The sequence below is a fragment of the Macrobrachium nipponense genome, chromosome 4, assembly GCF_015104395.2.
Source record: "Macrobrachium nipponense isolate FS-2020 chromosome 4, ASM1510439v2, whole genome shotgun sequence".
Classification (NCBI taxonomy): Eukaryota; Metazoa; Arthropoda; class Malacostraca; order Decapoda; family Palaemonidae; genus Macrobrachium; species Macrobrachium nipponense.
Genome location: NC_061100.1, coordinates 135105972 through 135124983, shown reverse-complemented (window position 1 = coordinate 135124983; position 19012 = coordinate 135105972). Strand labels below are relative to the sequence as shown.

Sequence of the window (19012 nt, the reverse complement as noted above, 5' to 3'; positions counted from 1 at the left end):
CCTCAACTCTTTGAAGGGGTCCACTTCATACTACGAACCTTGGTGTCTACTCTGGTAAGATGGTTTTAGTTTTATGTGACACTAAAATTTTCAGAACGTTAACTAGTAAATTTTGTTCTGAACCAAACTAATTTACAGGTCTTTTAATGAGCTTTTCCCTCCTTAGGGGTCTCCATTTTACCATTTCTTATTCAATATTAATAACTTGAAATTACAGTTTTGATGAAAACATTTCTACATACTTTCTATGGATAAACTGATAAAAAATTAAAGAGATATGAACAGGCCATATTAGCTGATTGTAAAACAACATAGGCACTGGAGAAGAGATTTGAAGGGGTAATGTGTATTCTGGAAGAGCACATGGAATTGGTGCAGAAGTAGGCATGATCTTAACCCCGGAAGCTATCACCCAGTGACAGCTTATGTCATGTGGGCCCCTCTTCCCTGAAAAAAATCAAACAATATATTTGGACTCCAAGTTTCATTACTGTTTATTTCCAATAGTTAAAGTACCTGACCAATAATCTGTTCCCGGTCTTCTTTGAATTTAGCCACCATTTCCTCCATTTTTGTCAACTCTTGCTCTCTTGCTGTTATGCTCTCCTCTAAGCTTGCATTTAAAGACTTCAGAGATGACACAGCTTCATTTAAGTTAAGGTACTGCTTCTTGAGGGATGACTGTTCAGTGTCCTGAAGTTGGGAAAAATTAAAACATTACACAAGAATTACATCTGAAAGCAGGATGTAATGTATTTAGCAAAAACTAATACTACAAAGCACACTTACATTTTAATCATAATTTCAAAAAGATGATGATATTTTATCATTAGTGAAAGCCAGCTAATGAAGAAAGACAAATACAAAAAAAAAAAAGCATATGAAGCACAGTAAATTACTGCATTGCAATGAGATAAACTAGAAACCTTGAACATAACTGTCGAGTCAAGCATGCAAAATATTAAGTGAAAAAGTTAAGTACCATTCCTTTCTTTTGATTAATTTACCTTTCTTTACTTAATATAGAATATGAGCCATATTCAAAGAAAATGATTGAGCTGTATTTTACCATAAATAACAAAACAAGATGCACTCTTACATGTGCAAATATGTCTATGACAAATCGTTCTAGATTTAGAGCAGCTAATACATGATGCTTCCCTCATAAGCTCCTAACTTTTACATTCAGGTCCTGTTTCAGTAAATTACATTATCTCAAAAATGGTTCAAAGTTATTACTTTCGCATGCACGGTAGTACCATACTAGGAAAAGGAGTAGAATACGTAGCAAGATACCAAATAAAAAATAAAAAATAAAGAAAACAAAAATAGCATCTGAAAATATCTTGTTGATAATGATTAGTGTTCTCCTAACAATCATTTTATAAGAGGAAAGAAGAAAGTTGGAGCTGGACTTTACTGTAGAGCATCACCATAAAAACTGCTTTTATCAGGTGATGGCAATTATATTTTGTCTACTTTACCTTGGGTAACGAAACCTCAAAAGGGCTAAATGAGGCAGCGTCTGATACATGCCAATTATAACATTCAATAATATAATAATTATTATTATATATATATATATATATATATCAGATATATATTATATATATATATATATATATATATATATTAACAGTATATATATATAGATATAATATATATATTATATAATATATAATATAATATATTATATAATTAAATATATATATATAACAGTTATATATTATATATTATATATATTATATAGTATATATATATAATATATATATTATATTATTATGTTTATTGCCCCTCTTGTCTACCCAGAATTTATTAATTTTAGTTAGTCTAAAAGAGCAGCCATGTTTTCTCCTAAATCAGCTGATTTTGGGAGAGAAACAGGAGGTAGGACTGGGGAAAAGGAATTTCCGGTTAGGCTGAATCTTAGGGTAAGACAGATCTTGGGATTAGCTAGGCCTCGATATGGGCTTTAGGGATTCCTACCATAAGACTTCTTTCCCTTCCAAATTCCAAATTTGCTGGCTGTGTTTTCGCACTTTTCAGACAATGCTGGAGGCTCTGTGTGAAATCCACACGTTTCCAAGACAAGCAGCTTCCTTCTCAGTCGAAGCCAGACGTGCCTTCTCCTCCTCTGACAGGAAGTCAGCCCTTTGTCCAAACACGCTGGTGGGACCATCTTCATAGCACGACACATGTTCAAGCCTCAAGGCTTTAAGGTACGTCTAGAAAGTGCAAAACTCCAAACCAGCTCTTTTTCTCCAAGACGACTCTTCCTAATTTCATTTTCAAATTTCCCTTGTATCACTTTTACAGCCAAATCCCTTTGTCCTTCATCGGGCCATGTGCTTCCCCTTGTGACTTGTTAAAGATTAAGTCTTCATTGCATACCTTAGTTAAACACTAGAGTTCTTTTCCCCCAGTGTGTTAGATAAAACTGAGTGACTGTAGCTTGTGCAAGAAGACTTCCTTTCATTTTATGTCTAATCTGGGAATTTTTCCAGATTTGCTGAGTCACGTGTCCAAGTCTCCGCGCCCGCAAGTGCTGCATTACCGCAAGATAACATTGAGTAATTTTGAAAACCCACATTTGGTGTTATAATCTGATTTTTGCCAGCTCTCCCCTTGTGAGAGATAAAAGAGGGGCCCGTGCGGCCCAGTTGCTTTGCCTTTCAACTGTCGTGTAAATAAATGTAATGTAGATTAATCAGCTGGTTTTCAATGGCGACCTTATTATAGAGTAATTCTGCATTTTTCCCTAAAATATTTCCCTTTACGTATTTGGGTCACTATGAGGCCGGCTCATACGTAAATATATATATGTATAATATATATATATATATATATATATATATATATATATATATATATATATATATATATCAGGTATATATATATGCCAATATAGCTATTAGAAAATATACAAATGATGCATTCTAAATTTGTCTTTCTACTTGTGATTTTCAACCTCATATTATATGCTTTTTAGGCTAATGTAGCCTACATAACTAATGACCATTTCATTGAAGATGTGATACCGTTTCATACAAGCAACAAGGACTTTATAATGGTCTCCAGGGACAATTAAGGTTTTAATCAATGGGGCAAATAAGTAATTCCTGTGTTAACAAACACGAAATATAGCCACGAGTTTAAAACTGACAAGAAAAACACATTTGACTTGGGATATGGTCTTTAGAAACCTGTTTTCATTATAAACAAAGAGATGAGAAATGATTTTTCACCTGGGCTGCAAAATCTCGAGTTTCCGTGACATGTGGTTGGCATAACGTCACTGGTTACTTAACCAACAATACAGTAAATGACAGGTCTCAGGAAAAGCCATAAACTATGGATTACTGTTAAGGGAAAGATTGAAATGGCTAAGTAGATCTGGCTGCACTGCTGTATTTCCCTGGCCACAACCCAGGGGTCATGAGTGTCTGACGTACTATAGCCGTTGTCCTCTATAACATTCCTTTAACCCTTTGGTAACTGCTGCCTGCTCTGAAACCTTTAGAATTTTTCTACCCACTCCATATTTTTCTTAACAATATTTTATTCTATCACTAATATCCCATACAAGAGCAGTGGTATTTTATGATAGTTTATCGCTATCAATGACAATGTCAAATTATCCAGTTGTTGTGCTTTCCCCCCTTCCATCATTTTGCTCTTTTACTTCAAAACCAAATTTCTCTTTCTTTGTTTTCCTATTCCTGACTACTTTACATCTCTCTCGGTGTCTCTTTATCCTGTAGATCACTTCATCGTTTTCTATATTTCTAACTCTGTCTTTACAAACTTCCATTACTGGTGCTAAATAGGAAAAATAAATTTTGCTCCGCGTATGAACAGGTAATCTAAGGCGTATTAAGCCGATTATTAAGACGAGTGCATATTTCTATTATTTCATTTTTCCGATAGTTTTTCTTTACTCTATTGCTTTTACTGTTTTATACTTTATTGATAAAGATAGTTGTCGAACCCCGTCATGTTGCTCTTAAACACTCATGATTTCCGGCCCTTTTTCGATTTCCAAGTCCAGAGCATAAAGTTTGTGGACCTATTTATGAATGCATACAGATACTGTATTTCTTGAAGATATAGGAACCTCCTCAAGAACATCCCCGATTTTGCTTTTTTCCTTTTGTTTAAACATAGTCATGCATGCTTGTGCAACATTAAGTAAATAATGCAGAACAGACTCAAGAAAAGAAATGCATCGTGCGAAATGTTAGGAAAACTTAAAACATTTTTCAAAGAACATTATGATAACAAATTAGCAAAATATAGTCCAACATAAATAAGAGATACACTACCAAGACTAAAGCTCTAAAAAATATATATAAAAAATGGGAAGGCATTTTGATTTTTTTCTTTTAGAAAATTTACACAAACCCTCCGAACAACCTTGGAAGCCATTAAGTGAGTCATCTCTTCCAGCGTTCGACAATACTCCTGGGCTTTCCTCTTGAAGTTGTCCTTGGACGTTTGGCACTTTTCCAGCTCCTCCCGAAGGTTTTTGTAGTTCTCCATCAGTCCGGCTACTTCTTTCTGAAGACGTCTGAGAGGGGTAGGTAGGTACTACGGTTAGAGGATTGCTGAGCTTTGCATAAAAACTGCCCCGCATATTTTGAGGGGTGAAGAAGAAGGCACAGAAAGGAAGTATTGTTTATATAATTAATATAATATATATATATAATATAATATGTAGTAGGTGCACACGGTGGTGGGACATCATACTCACATTGATGTGATGTTCTGAGTCCTTCATCAGGATAAGAAGGCCTACGAACTTACTAGCTTAAAGCTTTCTTTTTCTACATTTGACGCTTTCAGAACATCGGCGTCAGTGCAAGTATTCAGATCAGATGATCAGTGCTTATCTACAAATTTAAGGTCGTCATTCTCGAAAGACCAATTACTGAACAACTTCAATCTACAAAATGACCACAACGAAAAATGGCTTCGATCTAAAAGAGCAAATAATCCTTGCAGAAAGAGTGAAAGAAATGAGTGAATTTTTCTACTAGCATAGTCACCACTTCTAAGAAGAGCTATCCATTTTCTTTGAAAAAATAATAAAATAAAATCTGCCCCAAATCTACATTTTACCTAATTTAATGAAAGGAGCATAATTCGGTAAACACATGCCGAAATCTTCATGAACTTTTTTCAGAAAAAAACGCAATCTACTATTTCAGCACATACGTTACTCACAAATATTCACCTCAGAAAGATGAACTACTATTTCCCTAAGGACCACTTATGATGAAGCAATCAGAGACATTCTCCAACTCACAGAATCTCCCTGTTGGCGTTGTCCCTGACGATAGTGATTGCTGCCAGGTCTTGCTCCAGCCTTTGGGAGCGACGTTCTTCGCCCTGGTACCTCCGCTCCTCTGCTGATATGGTTGACAAAGCGGCACTGAAATAAAGGAAGGACAGGTCTTACCATTTTAAAACTGTAATAAAATCACATTTAAAAAATAAAAACAACAATAACAACAACAACATAATAATAAAAATAATAATACAAGTCTTCACTGTATTATAGGGAATACATTTTTGGTAACAAACGTAGCAGCATCTTGGTTCCAATCTGGGTTCTCGGCGTCCTTAGGTTTCATCGAAATAACTTGCTCAAATGATCCATGCCGATGGTAGTCACTCCATAATTTCTAGAAAACGCCGATGGTAATCACTCCATAATTTCTAGAAAACGCAAATGAGCACTTTCGCAATTGAAAAAAAAAACAGACTTACAATGCTGAAACTTTTAGCTAAAACACTCGACCCCTGAAACTGAGAGTATGAATGGAAATTTTTGTACGGACAGCCTGAACATTGCGAATGCCTACTCTACAATGTCTTCTCAAATTACCGTATGATGATAGGTTTTTAGAAATAACTAGAATTTTAAAGCTTTCCAACAAAAATGTTGTTTTCAGTAATATTAATGTTTAGAATTTAGTAATAATAAAATTCTTCTAGAGATATTTCTGGCTGCATTTATGAAACTCCTTGTAAAAAGTGTTATAAAATATATTACGTACAAACTGGAAAATCACTTTCACAACGAATCAAACAGCACCAATACTCAGTGAGAATTGGTCATATATCGAATGCTCATACATATGAAAGATTTAGATCATCCTATCAACTGGAGTTAGGCAATATCCTTAATGCCGTATAGCGACACAGTTAAAAGGAATATCATTGAATCTTGTTTCGTCAAATCAAATAATGGAAGTGTTCTAAATTTAAGTCTTGGTTTGTTTAAACTCGATGCCTTCACTATAAAAAAATTGTAGAAAAATATAAGCAACAAAATTAATATACAGTCGCATAAATGTTTTTGGGCTTTGTATGTTTAAGCTTCCGTTTCTCTTATGATTAGGTTTGTTTTAGTTTGTGACCGCGTGATCTCCGATTATAATGGATTATCTCTTTGATTTTTGCCTTTTTGACAATTAACCATCTGGTATTCTTGATCTTTTTGCTTGCCTTGTAACCTTCTTTTCAACTGTCATTTGTGCCTCGACATTGTCTTATTAAAGAACAAAAGCGCTCGGTTACGAATTTCTGCCTATTATTTTTTCTTGTGGTATTCACTTATATCATGAAGCCACGTGCATCTAATGTGATTATATATATATATATATATATATATATATAATATAATATATATATATATATATATATATATATATACAAAGTAAGCGTTGGCCCTGCACTTCCCAGCAAGACCAACTATACTATGGGATGAAGTTGCTAGCCACCTGTCTGCTACACCCAGGTTGTGACTTGCTATATTTATCTTAGGATAAAATTTGACAATTTTCTTGATTGCAGATCTTGGTGTATTGTTGATATCCACTTAAAATCTTATGCTTGATGAGGGCCACTGCCCTCATCGTCGGGGAAATATACGAGGAGGTCAGTAGTCCTCACAAAGCTCAAAGATTTTTAGCCTATGGGAAGCCACATCACCAACACACACCGACGCCACTCTGTGGCGCCATAGAGTGGCTCATGTACTCCTGGCCTAAAGAACCTGATTGTTATTCATTCTGTTAATATTAGCTATTTCATTCAATCTTTAGTTCAAGAGAGGCACAACGAAATTCAACGGTCCAGTTCGGCTCGCTCATGGACCAAACCATGTCCTTCTCGCTGGAAGGCGAGCATCCTAACCACTTCACGAGACTACAAAGACCAATTATATCCTTTATTACAGCTATAATCTTTCATTTTGACATTATATAATGCCGGCCTGCTTTCAAATTCATAAATAAATTTGTCGCGTCGAACATCTCTTGTTCAGTCTCTCAGGGCACTGGCGTAGAGTGTCATCTGTAGAGGAGTAAGGGCGCCCGCAGCATATTTTCCAAGGGGGGTCAAATCTTCAAACATACATGGATAGTTTCCGGTATCAAGCAAACAAACACTTTTGACCCTTTGAACTAGCAGGCTCATTCCAAAAACAGTATCAGCGCCTTCATTTCTTTAGTGAATAAAGAAATTAAATATATATATATATATATATATATATATATATATATATAATATATATATATATATGTGTATAACTGAATCACGAAAGTTTGGAACGTGATAAATCCATAAATAAAGGTATAAGCCACGAAGGAAAAATAAACAACAGAGTTCTGCAAGATCTTTCGACGTTCAACGTCCTTTACTTAGCAGATAAACTGACTTACATGAGGAACTGACAGTACAGGAAAGCTCGTATAACTGACAGATAGAGATTATAAAGAGATTAGTACCTAGAATTCAGCATACCTGGAGAAAGAGTAACCTTTCCAAACAAGCATAAACATGGGTACACATACCTTCTTAGACGGCGTGGCAGCAAGGATTTAGGGAGCACTTGTTCAGAAAGGCACTTTTTCAGGAACTTTAGTCAAATTCTGGTCGAATGTGCAGCCACAATAGACTTGGAGAAGGTAGTGATGACACATCTCAAAAGAGGAAACATAACAGCAAAGGTAAACGTGGCCCTCATTATGTTACGAAAGTTTGGAACGCAATAAATCCATAAATAAAGGTATAAGCCACGAAGGAAAAATAAGCAACGGAGTTTCTGCAAGATCTTTCTACGTTCAACGTCCTTTACTCAACAGATAAACTGACTTACATGAGGAATTGACAGTACAGGAAAGCTCGTATAACTGACAGATAGGGATTATAAAGAGATTAGTACCTAGAATCCGGCACACCTGGAGAAAGTGTAACCTTTCCAAATAATATATATATATAGATATATATATATATATATAATATATATATATGCATTAAGCTACAAATGTCCTTTAATATCCAATTTGCTCTACCGCGGAATCAATATATTTTCATATATGTTAACCGAAGGGGAAAATTTTTTAGTTGATAATTATTGCGTTCTCCCGTGGATTCGAATCAGCGGACAGCCAGAGGAGAAATCAGGACTGCAGTGACATTATCGACTCGGCCAACAAGTGAGGTATAAGTTGATAACGATTCCGAGCTTACAAATCTCTGTCGAACTCAGGTATCTGTATTTAGAATTGATATCCAAGTCAAGCGTTTCCCGCACGTAGCCATATTATGAATTCTTATCATATCACCGTGATTCATATACATGCATTACGCTACAAATGTTCTTTAATGTCAAATTCGCTCTACCTCGGAATTAATATATTTTCTTATATGTAAACCGGAGGGGAATTTTTGAGTTGATAATAATTTCATCCTTCTGTGGATTCGAACCAGCGGACAGCCAGACAAGAAATCAGGACTGAAGTGACATTATCGACTCGGCACCAAGTACCATTACAAGTATTTATTGCTTAGAATGGTACCAGGGCTTTATGGACATCCTGTATAATAATAATGATAATGACTTGTCAAGTGGTGTCTATCCACATGAAAACAGATGCAGTGGTGTCGGTGGGCAGCGGCCACAGTGACAGCGCTTTACCTGACCACCATTAGTTCAAATTCCGACCACCTAAAGACAAGACCAGAGATACACCCAACAATAAAATAAAAATTCCTCACCTGGACAGGATTAAGACGGTGACTCAGACCCTCGGAAAATCTAACCCTTTTGCATTTACTTACCCAAACACCTTAGCCAAATCCCTTATTAACGTCCAACAAAAGACATCCCCTGAGGACATAAGGGTTTACGAAATCCCATGCAAGGACTGTGACCAACCTTACATCGGATTTACAGGAAAATCACTTCCCCAGTGATTAATACAACACAAACGGTCAGTTAGGTATGGACAACAGAACTCAGCTATTTTCAACCATATAAATGAACATAACCATAGAATAAACTGGAATTTGTATCGTATAATTTATAGCAGCAACTGCCGGTACAAGAGTCAAATGATGGAATAGGGCCTTAATAAGAGAAGCAGGTAATGAACATCTCAAAGAAGCATGGGATTCAGATGTGATCGACAAGATTTTCATTCAACCAACGCTTAATAAGATTAAAGGAGGATTATCAGCGGGGGTGACCTAAATTGTCTTACCTGTGGATGGATCTCTTGGTATAAACACCACCTTTTCTGTAAACTTTTCTCATTCATATACCTGAAGAGGGAGACAGCAGTCTCTGAAATATAGTATTTTTCTCTCTATATTTTGGTGTTTTTATGGGCTCCTTTTATTAATATATATATATATATATATATATATATATATATATATATATATATATATATATATATACAGACATACATATCTTGTTTACATATATATATATAATATATATATATATATATATATATATATATATATTCGTACATATCTGTTTGCGTGTGTGTCTGCTCCCGTTTAGAGAGAGAGAGAGAGAGAGAGAGAGAGAGAGAGAGAGAGAGAGAGAGAGTGTCGTGTTCCCCCTTGAAACCTTGAATGCAAGTTCAACAAAGAATAATGAGGTGAAAAACAAGAACTAAAATATGGAACTGACTGGCTGTGTTGACAACAAATGCTAGCGTTGCAACCATCATGATCAACGGAGCGTGTAAGCAGGGGAAGAATCAGGCAAGCAGAAATGGTGATAAAAATGTCGTATAGAGGCAAGACTCTGGGCAAAAGCAGCATCGTCATGCCAAGACAAAGCCAGATGGTAAAATACCCCGACGTGGAGTTTCAAACCACACACGCACACAAACGAAGAAAAGAAACTCGTTCTATGTAAATTGGCCAACCTCTCTATAAAATATTTATGTTACGTTACTAGTAGGTAAAGATTCTTGACGGCCCACATTCTATATACACACATATGTATTAGTAGTTAACAAATAGAACGAGAAAATGAAAGTTTCAAATGTCAATTAATAACTAATGAGATATAGTACTTCAAAACTTTGACATCTTAATTTTCACGTACTAGTAATAACACGGAAAAATCAGACTGTTAAAGCACATGAATAACTAGCTAAGATACGTAACCTATTTCTTGTGACAGAGAGACTGGTTCTCTTACGTTTCCTCAAAAGGATCAATAAAAAAAGTTACTACGTAATAATATCCATAAAGCCACGAGGGCTCGAGAACAGGAAAGTTACATAAACACATAATATCTTGTGTGATACAAAAGGCTAATGCCAAAATAAAGATAAGTAAGCAAAAATGAATGCTTAATAATGCAGATATAAACTATACCTGCTAGTTACTTGCTGGATATTTCATAGAAAACTTGCTTTGTGTGTGTGTGTGTGTGTGTGTGTGTGTGTGTGTGTGTGTGTGTGTGTGTGTGTGTGGGAGGTCTCTCTCTAAGAGACATTTTCAAAGAATTCCCCAGCCATTTTTTTCTGCACTAATTTTGTTTCTCTAGTTCACCGTGAAATGTGTTTTACTGTCCTCATCAATGACAACAACGCAATCGGGTCCTCCCTTCTGCATTTCTTGCTCGTTTAGACAGATAAGAGACGCGAACTGACGACCAGTGAATTCCTTAACGACGGGAAGTAAAAGTAGACGGCCCTAAAGGTACTACTTACAAAGCGACATATTTAAAAAGCGCAAATGCCATACATTTCCTATCACGCCACACATTAATGTAAGGAGAAAAGCATCATTAGCACTTACTGAAATAATGACATCACAATAGTACCCCTTCAAAAAAGGAGGTGGCCCATCTCTAGAAGGAGGGTTACTGAGCGCAAAACCACATGGAAGTTTGCAGACATCATTACTTACGATTTTTCAGCCACATAAAACTATGGGGTATGAGGAAGTAAAGAACTTTTCTCCATGGCTTGGTTATTCCCTTTGCAACGGCTCCAGAGCTACACTAGACAACGAGCGGTGTCCATTTCTTTCCGTAATTATGAAAAACAGTCCCATGAGTTTTCCAAAAGCAGTGACCAATGGGTTGGCAGCGATTTATGACTTCTCCTAACCAAGGGCTGGAGAAAACACGGAAAAAGGAAGAGAGTGAAGATCATGGCGGTCTAATCGTCCCATTACAGATAATGCTGTAATCATGCCTGCCCAAGGCTGGATGAAAGAAGAAGAAGGTTTAAAGTGCTGGGTTCCGGCCAGTAGTACCGCGAAAAAAACTGCCGCTAAAACCTGCAACGAGCCACGGTGGTTTGTCGTAGGGCAATTGGTCATAATGAGACCTGTGACTGACTACATATCCCCCTGACGGCTCATTTGACGATATCCTTGAAAGGATCCAAAGCCAACCCTGGGAACCTTTTGTATGGTAGAAGCCTCCCTGTCCGTACCAAGGCCCAAGGACCCTAATTGAGGTCGTCAAAAGTGGCATTTGTCACTTTATTTTTTTCTTCTTCATTTAAGCAGTGCAAGATAACGAACCTCATGAATCAACTGGACCAGAATTTAGTTCAAATAAAAAAAACAATGATAAAAAAGGAACATTTAAGATGAATTATGATTTGTAATATTGAATTTACATGGAAATCTACTTAAAACTGAATATATGTCCGGTATAAAATGAATAATTACTTTCCACATTTATGGCAACTGGTGAAGTTTATACATCGGCAACCTTCATTATAACGTAAGCATAATCAAGTGACATTAAAACCACAGTGAATTAAACACAGACAAGGTATTTGACACTAATAAAGACGTTGATTGCTACCAACCCATTCTTCTTCTCTCTCTCTCTCTCTCTCTCTCTCTCTCTCTCTCTCTCTCTCTCATATCATATATATATATATATATATATATATATATATATATATATATATATATATATATACACATATATATATATATAATGTGTGTGTTTATTTACATTCGTGCTGAGGTGACCATGGCAGGGAACACGTCACAAGACGCAAGAATAGCAGTAGAGAAGAAATAATCTAATGCTGTTAGCCACACAAGGGATGATACGCCAGCCTCCAAGGTTAAAAGGTAACAAAAAGGTGACAGCAGCCAGAAAACCAAGGAAGATTACGCAAATCATCCCGACAGACAAACACAAACCAGTTATTTCTACGGACGATAACTATACATAAAAACGACGAAGAAAGCATCGCAATCTATAAAACTTATTAAATGTTGACCATGAAGCATCATGCCTTGTGACACGTAGATCCACAGATCCTTATCTTTATCTGAACAGAGACTGGAGAGGATAAAAAGTCCAGAACGTAACGGGAACAGAAAAGAAGAAGAAGAAGAAGAAGAAGAAGAAGAAAACTAGGAGATGGGCTCGAAAGGGTTATAAGATTCGACTCTAGCCACTACTATAGATGCGACAGGTCGTTCGAGGATATGGGGGAGCCCTTTCTTGTCTTGAAGGTGAACCACTTCGTTAAAACAGGGATTTTCAAGACCGAAGCCTCCATCACGCTCTTATGCATCCCATACACAATTCCCTTCATCTCTGTAAAGGTGGCTGGTACAGAACAGTTCATCTTATTTATCACTGGTTGTGGACGTACTAGACTCCACTATTCATTGGGGCGTGTCTCTCTCTGTACCCTTGGATATAAGTAAATATACAGAATTATATACTCACACACACACACACACACACACACACACACACACACACACACACACATATATATATATATATATATATATATATATATATATATATATATATATATATATATATATATATATATATATAAACATATAAAGAATAAGATATATAGTTTGAAACTGAGCATACGAGGTCACAAATTGAGTTGGTTAACCTACGTTTCAGGTATTCAGTTCGCAATGTCGAGGCTAAGACAGTGGAAATACAAGACTCCTCATACCAGGAGTTAGACTAAAGCAGAATATAAACTAAAACATGTTTAGAAAGTACTGAATAAACGAAAATAAGGGTAGAAAGGTGAGGTGAAAGGAAGAAACGACGAGCCATGGGGCATGAGAGAGTCCAGGAAAAGAATATCATCATCAAACGAAAAAACGGTGTAAAAAAATGAAAGAAATCTGAGTTTCAAATTTTTGTTTGACCTTAGATAACATTTAGGTTTTTTGCTATTGGTTACAAAGTTAGTTTGCTCCTAACACTTTCCATATCGTTAAGAAATTCACAGTCTCGTGAAGAACAAATTTTAAAATATCCACAATTATGTATTTTACATAGAAATATATCTTAACATATAATTGTGGATCTTTTTAACACTTACCATATCATTTATGTACACTCAGTACATTTGACATTATTCATGTCTATTCAGTATACTCAGTGCCTGTTCCAGCACATCATTCGTTCTAACCTTAGTGTCCCCATGAGAGGAGTTTTTATTCCCCGAACCGACTTTAGGAATCGACCCCCTCGACACGTGAGCGATCCGCGGGGAACAAAATGAATCTTTTAAGGTGACGTCCGATGTCGCCCCTTGGAGAAGGGAAACGGGCCACGCGGCCCTTCGTTCACTCACCACGAGAATTCTGTTCATTCCCTTCTGACATAGTGACGTAGATCAAATCCTGCTTTGAGATAAATTCATTGATTTACATACGTACTACGTTGGTGAAATATTGAGGTAAATTTCCTTTAGTCACTGTTTCCAAGGGGAAAAACGAGAGGTCACACGCAAGGAGACAATAAAATCAACCATTTTGTCTTCCCTTCAAGTATTCGGTTTATGTTGATCAATAATTTTCTTATAATACTGCGGGTATTTATCTACAGAAAAATTCTAGATATATCAAATATACCCAAACAAATGCATTATATATATATATATATATATATATATATATATATATATATATATATATATATACATATACATACATACATATCTAATTGCAAAACGTAGGCGACTGCGTGATAAGTGTGCGTGCGTGTCAAAGAGAGAGAGAGAGAGAGAGAGAGAGAGAGAGAATTGCCATAGACAACTGAATGTTTGATGAGTGAAATTAATGCGTGAGAAAGTTGCAGCATCTGTGGCCAACAGGGGAGAAAGTATAATATCACCGTGCCCCCACCACCCCCCACCCCCTAAACAAATACACACACACATACATACGCACACACATCTCTCACTAAAAGGGGACCTTCTTCTCGCACCCAGACTCCCTCATTTACTTGTGACTCCAAATCCTTGTCGTGACGTAGCTCTCTCGTGCGCTACTCATTCAATATCAAGTACTGAAAACACTTCCACAAACGTTTCATTGTACAGAGCAGAAGCTAGAATGCAAATCATGAGAAACAGGAGACTTCGCCTTATGATTTTCATTCTGGGAACAGAAAGATTATATCGTACACTAAAGTTCGCTTTAAAGTAGGTGTTATCTCTTTGAAGAATAAGAATGCACCTCAAAACAAAGTTAAAAACGTTCAACTTGTTCTTGCTCATTATACGAACTTTAAACATTTTTCCACTCATCAGCTACCGCTAACCTATTGTTCTCATGCCCGTGAAAATTCACTCAGCAAACTCAGCGGTTCAGCTTCCAGAGATGAGCAGAATCTGACGCCCTCTAACGGGGCATTCCTCTCAATCTCGGTGGCCTCGCTTCGACTCGAGAAGAGTGATGCCCTCAGGAGGGTATACTTGGCACAGGCTGTGACTCTTCTATTCTCTCCGACCTTTAACGCACTGTTCGTATCTCAAGCAACAAATGGTTCTACTTTTCAGCAAGCAATTCAGTCCACTCTTTCCCCTTGGTCCTTAGTTATACTTCTACATTGAATTCCTTCGTATCTTTATGGCCAAACATGTTTTCCTGTCTTCGGTTTGTTTCCATCTATTCTCTCTATTCCTTTGTCTAAAACTCTAAAGACATATCCCTACTTGATATGCAAGCCATTCCCAAATTTCATTCAGGCATGATTTTAACAACCATATCCGTGGTCTACGTTGAAAAACGCAACATTCTATATGAAATATTTTATCGAAAAATTTCATTTTTTTTTTTAGCAGAAATATTCTCCATAGGCTTTTCCTCATCCTTTGATTTTCATTCGCCATTACTAATCCTGATTTGCTTTTGGATTGCAGCCTCGGCTGATTTAACTTTCCCTACTGCTAACTCTCTCTCTCACTTTCTTTCTCTCTCTAATTCTCTCCACAACATGCACTCACATTTCTTCCTTTTTCCTTTGACTAAACCACCATTATGATGAAAATCATCTTCTTATCGCATTCTTTGATTTTTTCTTTCGTTTACGTTGATCACTTTAGATAAACATACTCCATCTAGGTTATTTCAAATTCATCATCAGCTCTTCTACCAGTTTGTCTGAATACATACATTCAAGCCCTTCCATCCTTTCCTCATTCTTTACTTCTAGATTTAATTTCTAAAGAAATGAAATCTATATTCGGCAGCATGTTATACCTCATGTAGAAGTAAAGGGTAGTTCATGATAATCGTATGAATAAATGCTGACAATTGGGCTTAGAGAAAAAAAAACCCGGGTTAAAAGTGAATTCAGTAAATGATGCATACAAAATGCAATATAACAAAATCCATCCTTACTAGATGCTTCCAGAAAAAGAAAAGTTAATATCTAAACCTGAAAAAAGAATGTCTCATCAAAACCAAAGCTTTGCTTTCAAGCTACGAGCATAAACAATCGTAAAATTGCCTCATTAGCGGTCTCCGTTTGGCAAACAAAGATTTGTTTTGTTTGGATTCGTACTTGTTTTGTTTGGAGCCGTACGTTCACGTACCTTTCATTCTGGTGAGTGAGTACGTGATGGATTCATAAAGGAATTATTCTTTTTCTGGGTTCTCTTCCCAATCTTCCCTAACCTTTATTCCAGACGAGAACTTTCTTTAATAGTTTCTCTAAGTGCCAGTGCCTCTAAGGCCCTGTCTTTGTTTGTATGGTGTTTTTACGTTGCATGGAACCAGTGGTTATTCAACAGCGGGACCAACGGCTTTACGTGACTTCCGAACCACGTCCAGAGTGAACTTCCATCACCAGAAATACACATCTCTCACCCCTCAGTGGAATGCCCGAGGATCGAACTCGCGGCCAACGAGGTGGCACGCCAACACCATACCAACCACGCCACTTGAGGCGCCTCCCTTTTTTTTTTTTTTTTTTTTTTTTTTTTCTTTTTTTTTTTTTTTTTTTTTTTTTTCAGAAGCGAGAGAAAATCTAAACAACTGGAAGTGCCCGACGTGCATGGCCGCTAGTGTGGTGGAGAGGCCTTAAGGGTAGTGAATGCAGTTCAGTTAAACAGCGCATTCGGTTTCGTCACTTGTAGAAGTGTCTAGATTCTAGATGTCACGTTGCCAGATAAAAATCATATTCCTATGGTTGTTTATGAAGCTCTGATTCGACATCTACTGATGAGCATATTCATCCTTATCTTTCATTTCTTTTTCCGCGTTTTACAAAGGCATTGCTATTCTCTCTTTACTTATTTATCAGAAGTTTTTTATTTCTCCCATATCAATATACGCATATTTTTTGTAATAATAATTAATAATAATAATGAAAAAATAAAATCCACAGTAGTATATACATATGTAGCATATTGCTACATACGGGGAGCTTTTACTGAGAGGCGAAATGATCAAGATGGCGAAAGCTCTCCGTATTTAGTAATATACGACACATGTATATACTACTGTGGACTGTACTTTTCCACTGAAAGATCACGAGAAAGCTAGGATACCAAATAAAAATGATAATAATAATAATAATTGAGAAACAAATCCGCAGTTATGTAGGATGACAAATATATGTTAAAAATAAACCTATCGAGGGAGCCTTCGGGAATCTGCTCGAATCCCCTTTTCAATCGCATGATACTATGAGTATAATTTTAAATAATAATAATGATCATAATAATACTTTCGGAATGGGAAAGTGGGCGTCGGCCTCTATTTGCGTGCTGCCGTTAGGTAGGGTGACATGCGGTAAAACACAAGTCAAATTTCACATTTAAAAGAGAGCGAAAAATTAAGAAGGGTTAGGTAGAGGAACACTTTCCCTCCGGAGTCTATATCCAAGTTGAATGGCTTGCGTGTTTGACATCATTTCTTTTAACCTTTTACATATGCAAACTTTCATCTGTCTTCTGTCTAGAAAGGGTTATCTATCTCCACGTTCGCTTCCAGCATGTTCGTTGCGTGATGCCTTTAGGAGTCTAACGGAACGCACTACAATCTTTTGGTTCATTATGATCAAAGTCACTATCGTGATTACCAATCATTTTCAGTCAGTATTTAGGCTTGAAATTAGGTACCGAGAATTCTCTCCTTTACTTGTAAAATAAATAAATAAATAAATAAATAAATATTACCAATGACCTTTCTCTTTTCGTAGACGATGACGTCACAAAAGCCGAGCAAGCTTTGCGAATGTATTTTAGCTTTGACCAAACAAACTGTGCAGAGAATAGGAAGCATTTGTGGTCAGACTTATCTCCCGCAGGCTAACTATAACGAAAGCAATATATGTGACTTTAATATTGCCATTAACACCGGGTACTTATGCGATGTTTTCCCAGCCAACTGCTGAACACACTTCAGAATAAACACGCCTTTGTGATACTGTTTTCTGCCAATAATCTCAGCCCCTCCGGTCTATTGCCTTTCGACCTCCATAGTCAAGGGGATGCCTGTCTGTCTGCAATTTTTTCCGTGTCAACCACCAGCCATTGCGTTAAATGGAATGTGATCAAAAACGTCGTTGAAACATGAGTGAAAGCTAATCATTTTGGTCATAAATCTAATGATCTCCCTCTCGTTCCGTTGAATTCAGTCAACAATAACCTTACCTTAGTCATGATGATGAATCCAGGAATGAAGTTTCATTTCTTTCTGAAGGACCAAGGCTACAGTTTTTTTTTTTTTTTTTTTTTTTGCCAACCGCGTGTATACATCAATAGAAGATAAAATATCATCCTGTCGTTTTCCATGATTACCTCTCCTTCAGGACACTTCCCATTATCTTTCAATAACCTTTAGAGCTGCGGATTTCTTTTCTAAATCTATATATGCTATCAAAATTTCGACTTATTTCACGGAGTCAGCTGCTTGTATACAAGAACACCCCGCCAAAAAAGGAACAATGCAACTGTCATCTGTTTTCTTTCAGATATGAAAACCCTAATTGTAGAATATGAAATAGGCATTTTAAACGAGGGCCACAAATCAAATGCCGAACGCTATTAGCACAGCTGGGAACTTCGGAGAATCAGTTCGACTCTTTCCAAGTCCTGTGCTACAATGATTTTTGGTTTCAAAGTTTCTAACTCACGTTAACGTGATGTAGCTTTGCAATGGGAAGTGTAATAATCCCCAAGGATAAAACAATGCAAGAGTTTGTTTGAGAAGGACCAACTCCCAATTCAGAAGCGTTCTTGGGTCTTTGGAGATCTTACAATTTGTTCGGTTCTCGTTACCGGACTTCATCGACTGAACTGACTGACTGAACTGCATAAAACTAGCTTAAAATAACATGTCATCGACACCAAAAATATCCATTTGAGAAAAGATTAAAGGTATGGTAGGTAACTTAAACGATCAATTCCTTTCGTAAAATCGAAATTTTCACACACTAAATAAA

The 19012-nt window shown here is 36.6% G+C and overlaps 2 protein-coding genes across 2 annotated transcripts in view; one reads left to right on the top strand and one right to left on the bottom strand.

Moving 5' to 3' along the window:
* Positions 1 to 19012, top strand: part of LOC135211509 (cingulin-like) — a 359586-nt gene that overhangs the window by 323367 nt on the left and 17207 nt on the right. The window lies entirely within an intron of this gene.
* Positions 7 to 5633, bottom strand: LOC135210656 (uncharacterized). The gene is made up of 4 exons (XM_064243440.1): positions 5584 to 5633; positions 5306 to 5431; positions 4414 to 4567; positions 7 to 693 (listed from the first exon to the last, which is right to left on the bottom strand). Exons 1-4 carry the CDS (start codon positions 5631 to 5633, stop codon positions 508 to 510), a joined length of 516 nt encoding a protein of 171 aa, XP_064099510.1. The 3' UTR covers positions 7 to 507.

Coding starts and splice junctions, on each gene's coding strand:
- LOC135210656 (XM_064243440.1), bottom strand. CDS start 5,633: ATGAAACCTAAGGACGCCGAGAACCCAGATTGGAACCAAGATGCTGCT. Junction 5,432..5,583: donor TGGAACCAAGATGCTGCTAC/GTTTGTTACCAA, acceptor CCTTTATTTCAG/TGCCGCTTTGTCAACCATAT. Junction 4,568..5,305: donor AACGCCAACAGGGAGATTCT/GTGAGTTGGAGA, acceptor TACCCCTCTCAG/ACGTCTTCAGAAAGAAGTAG.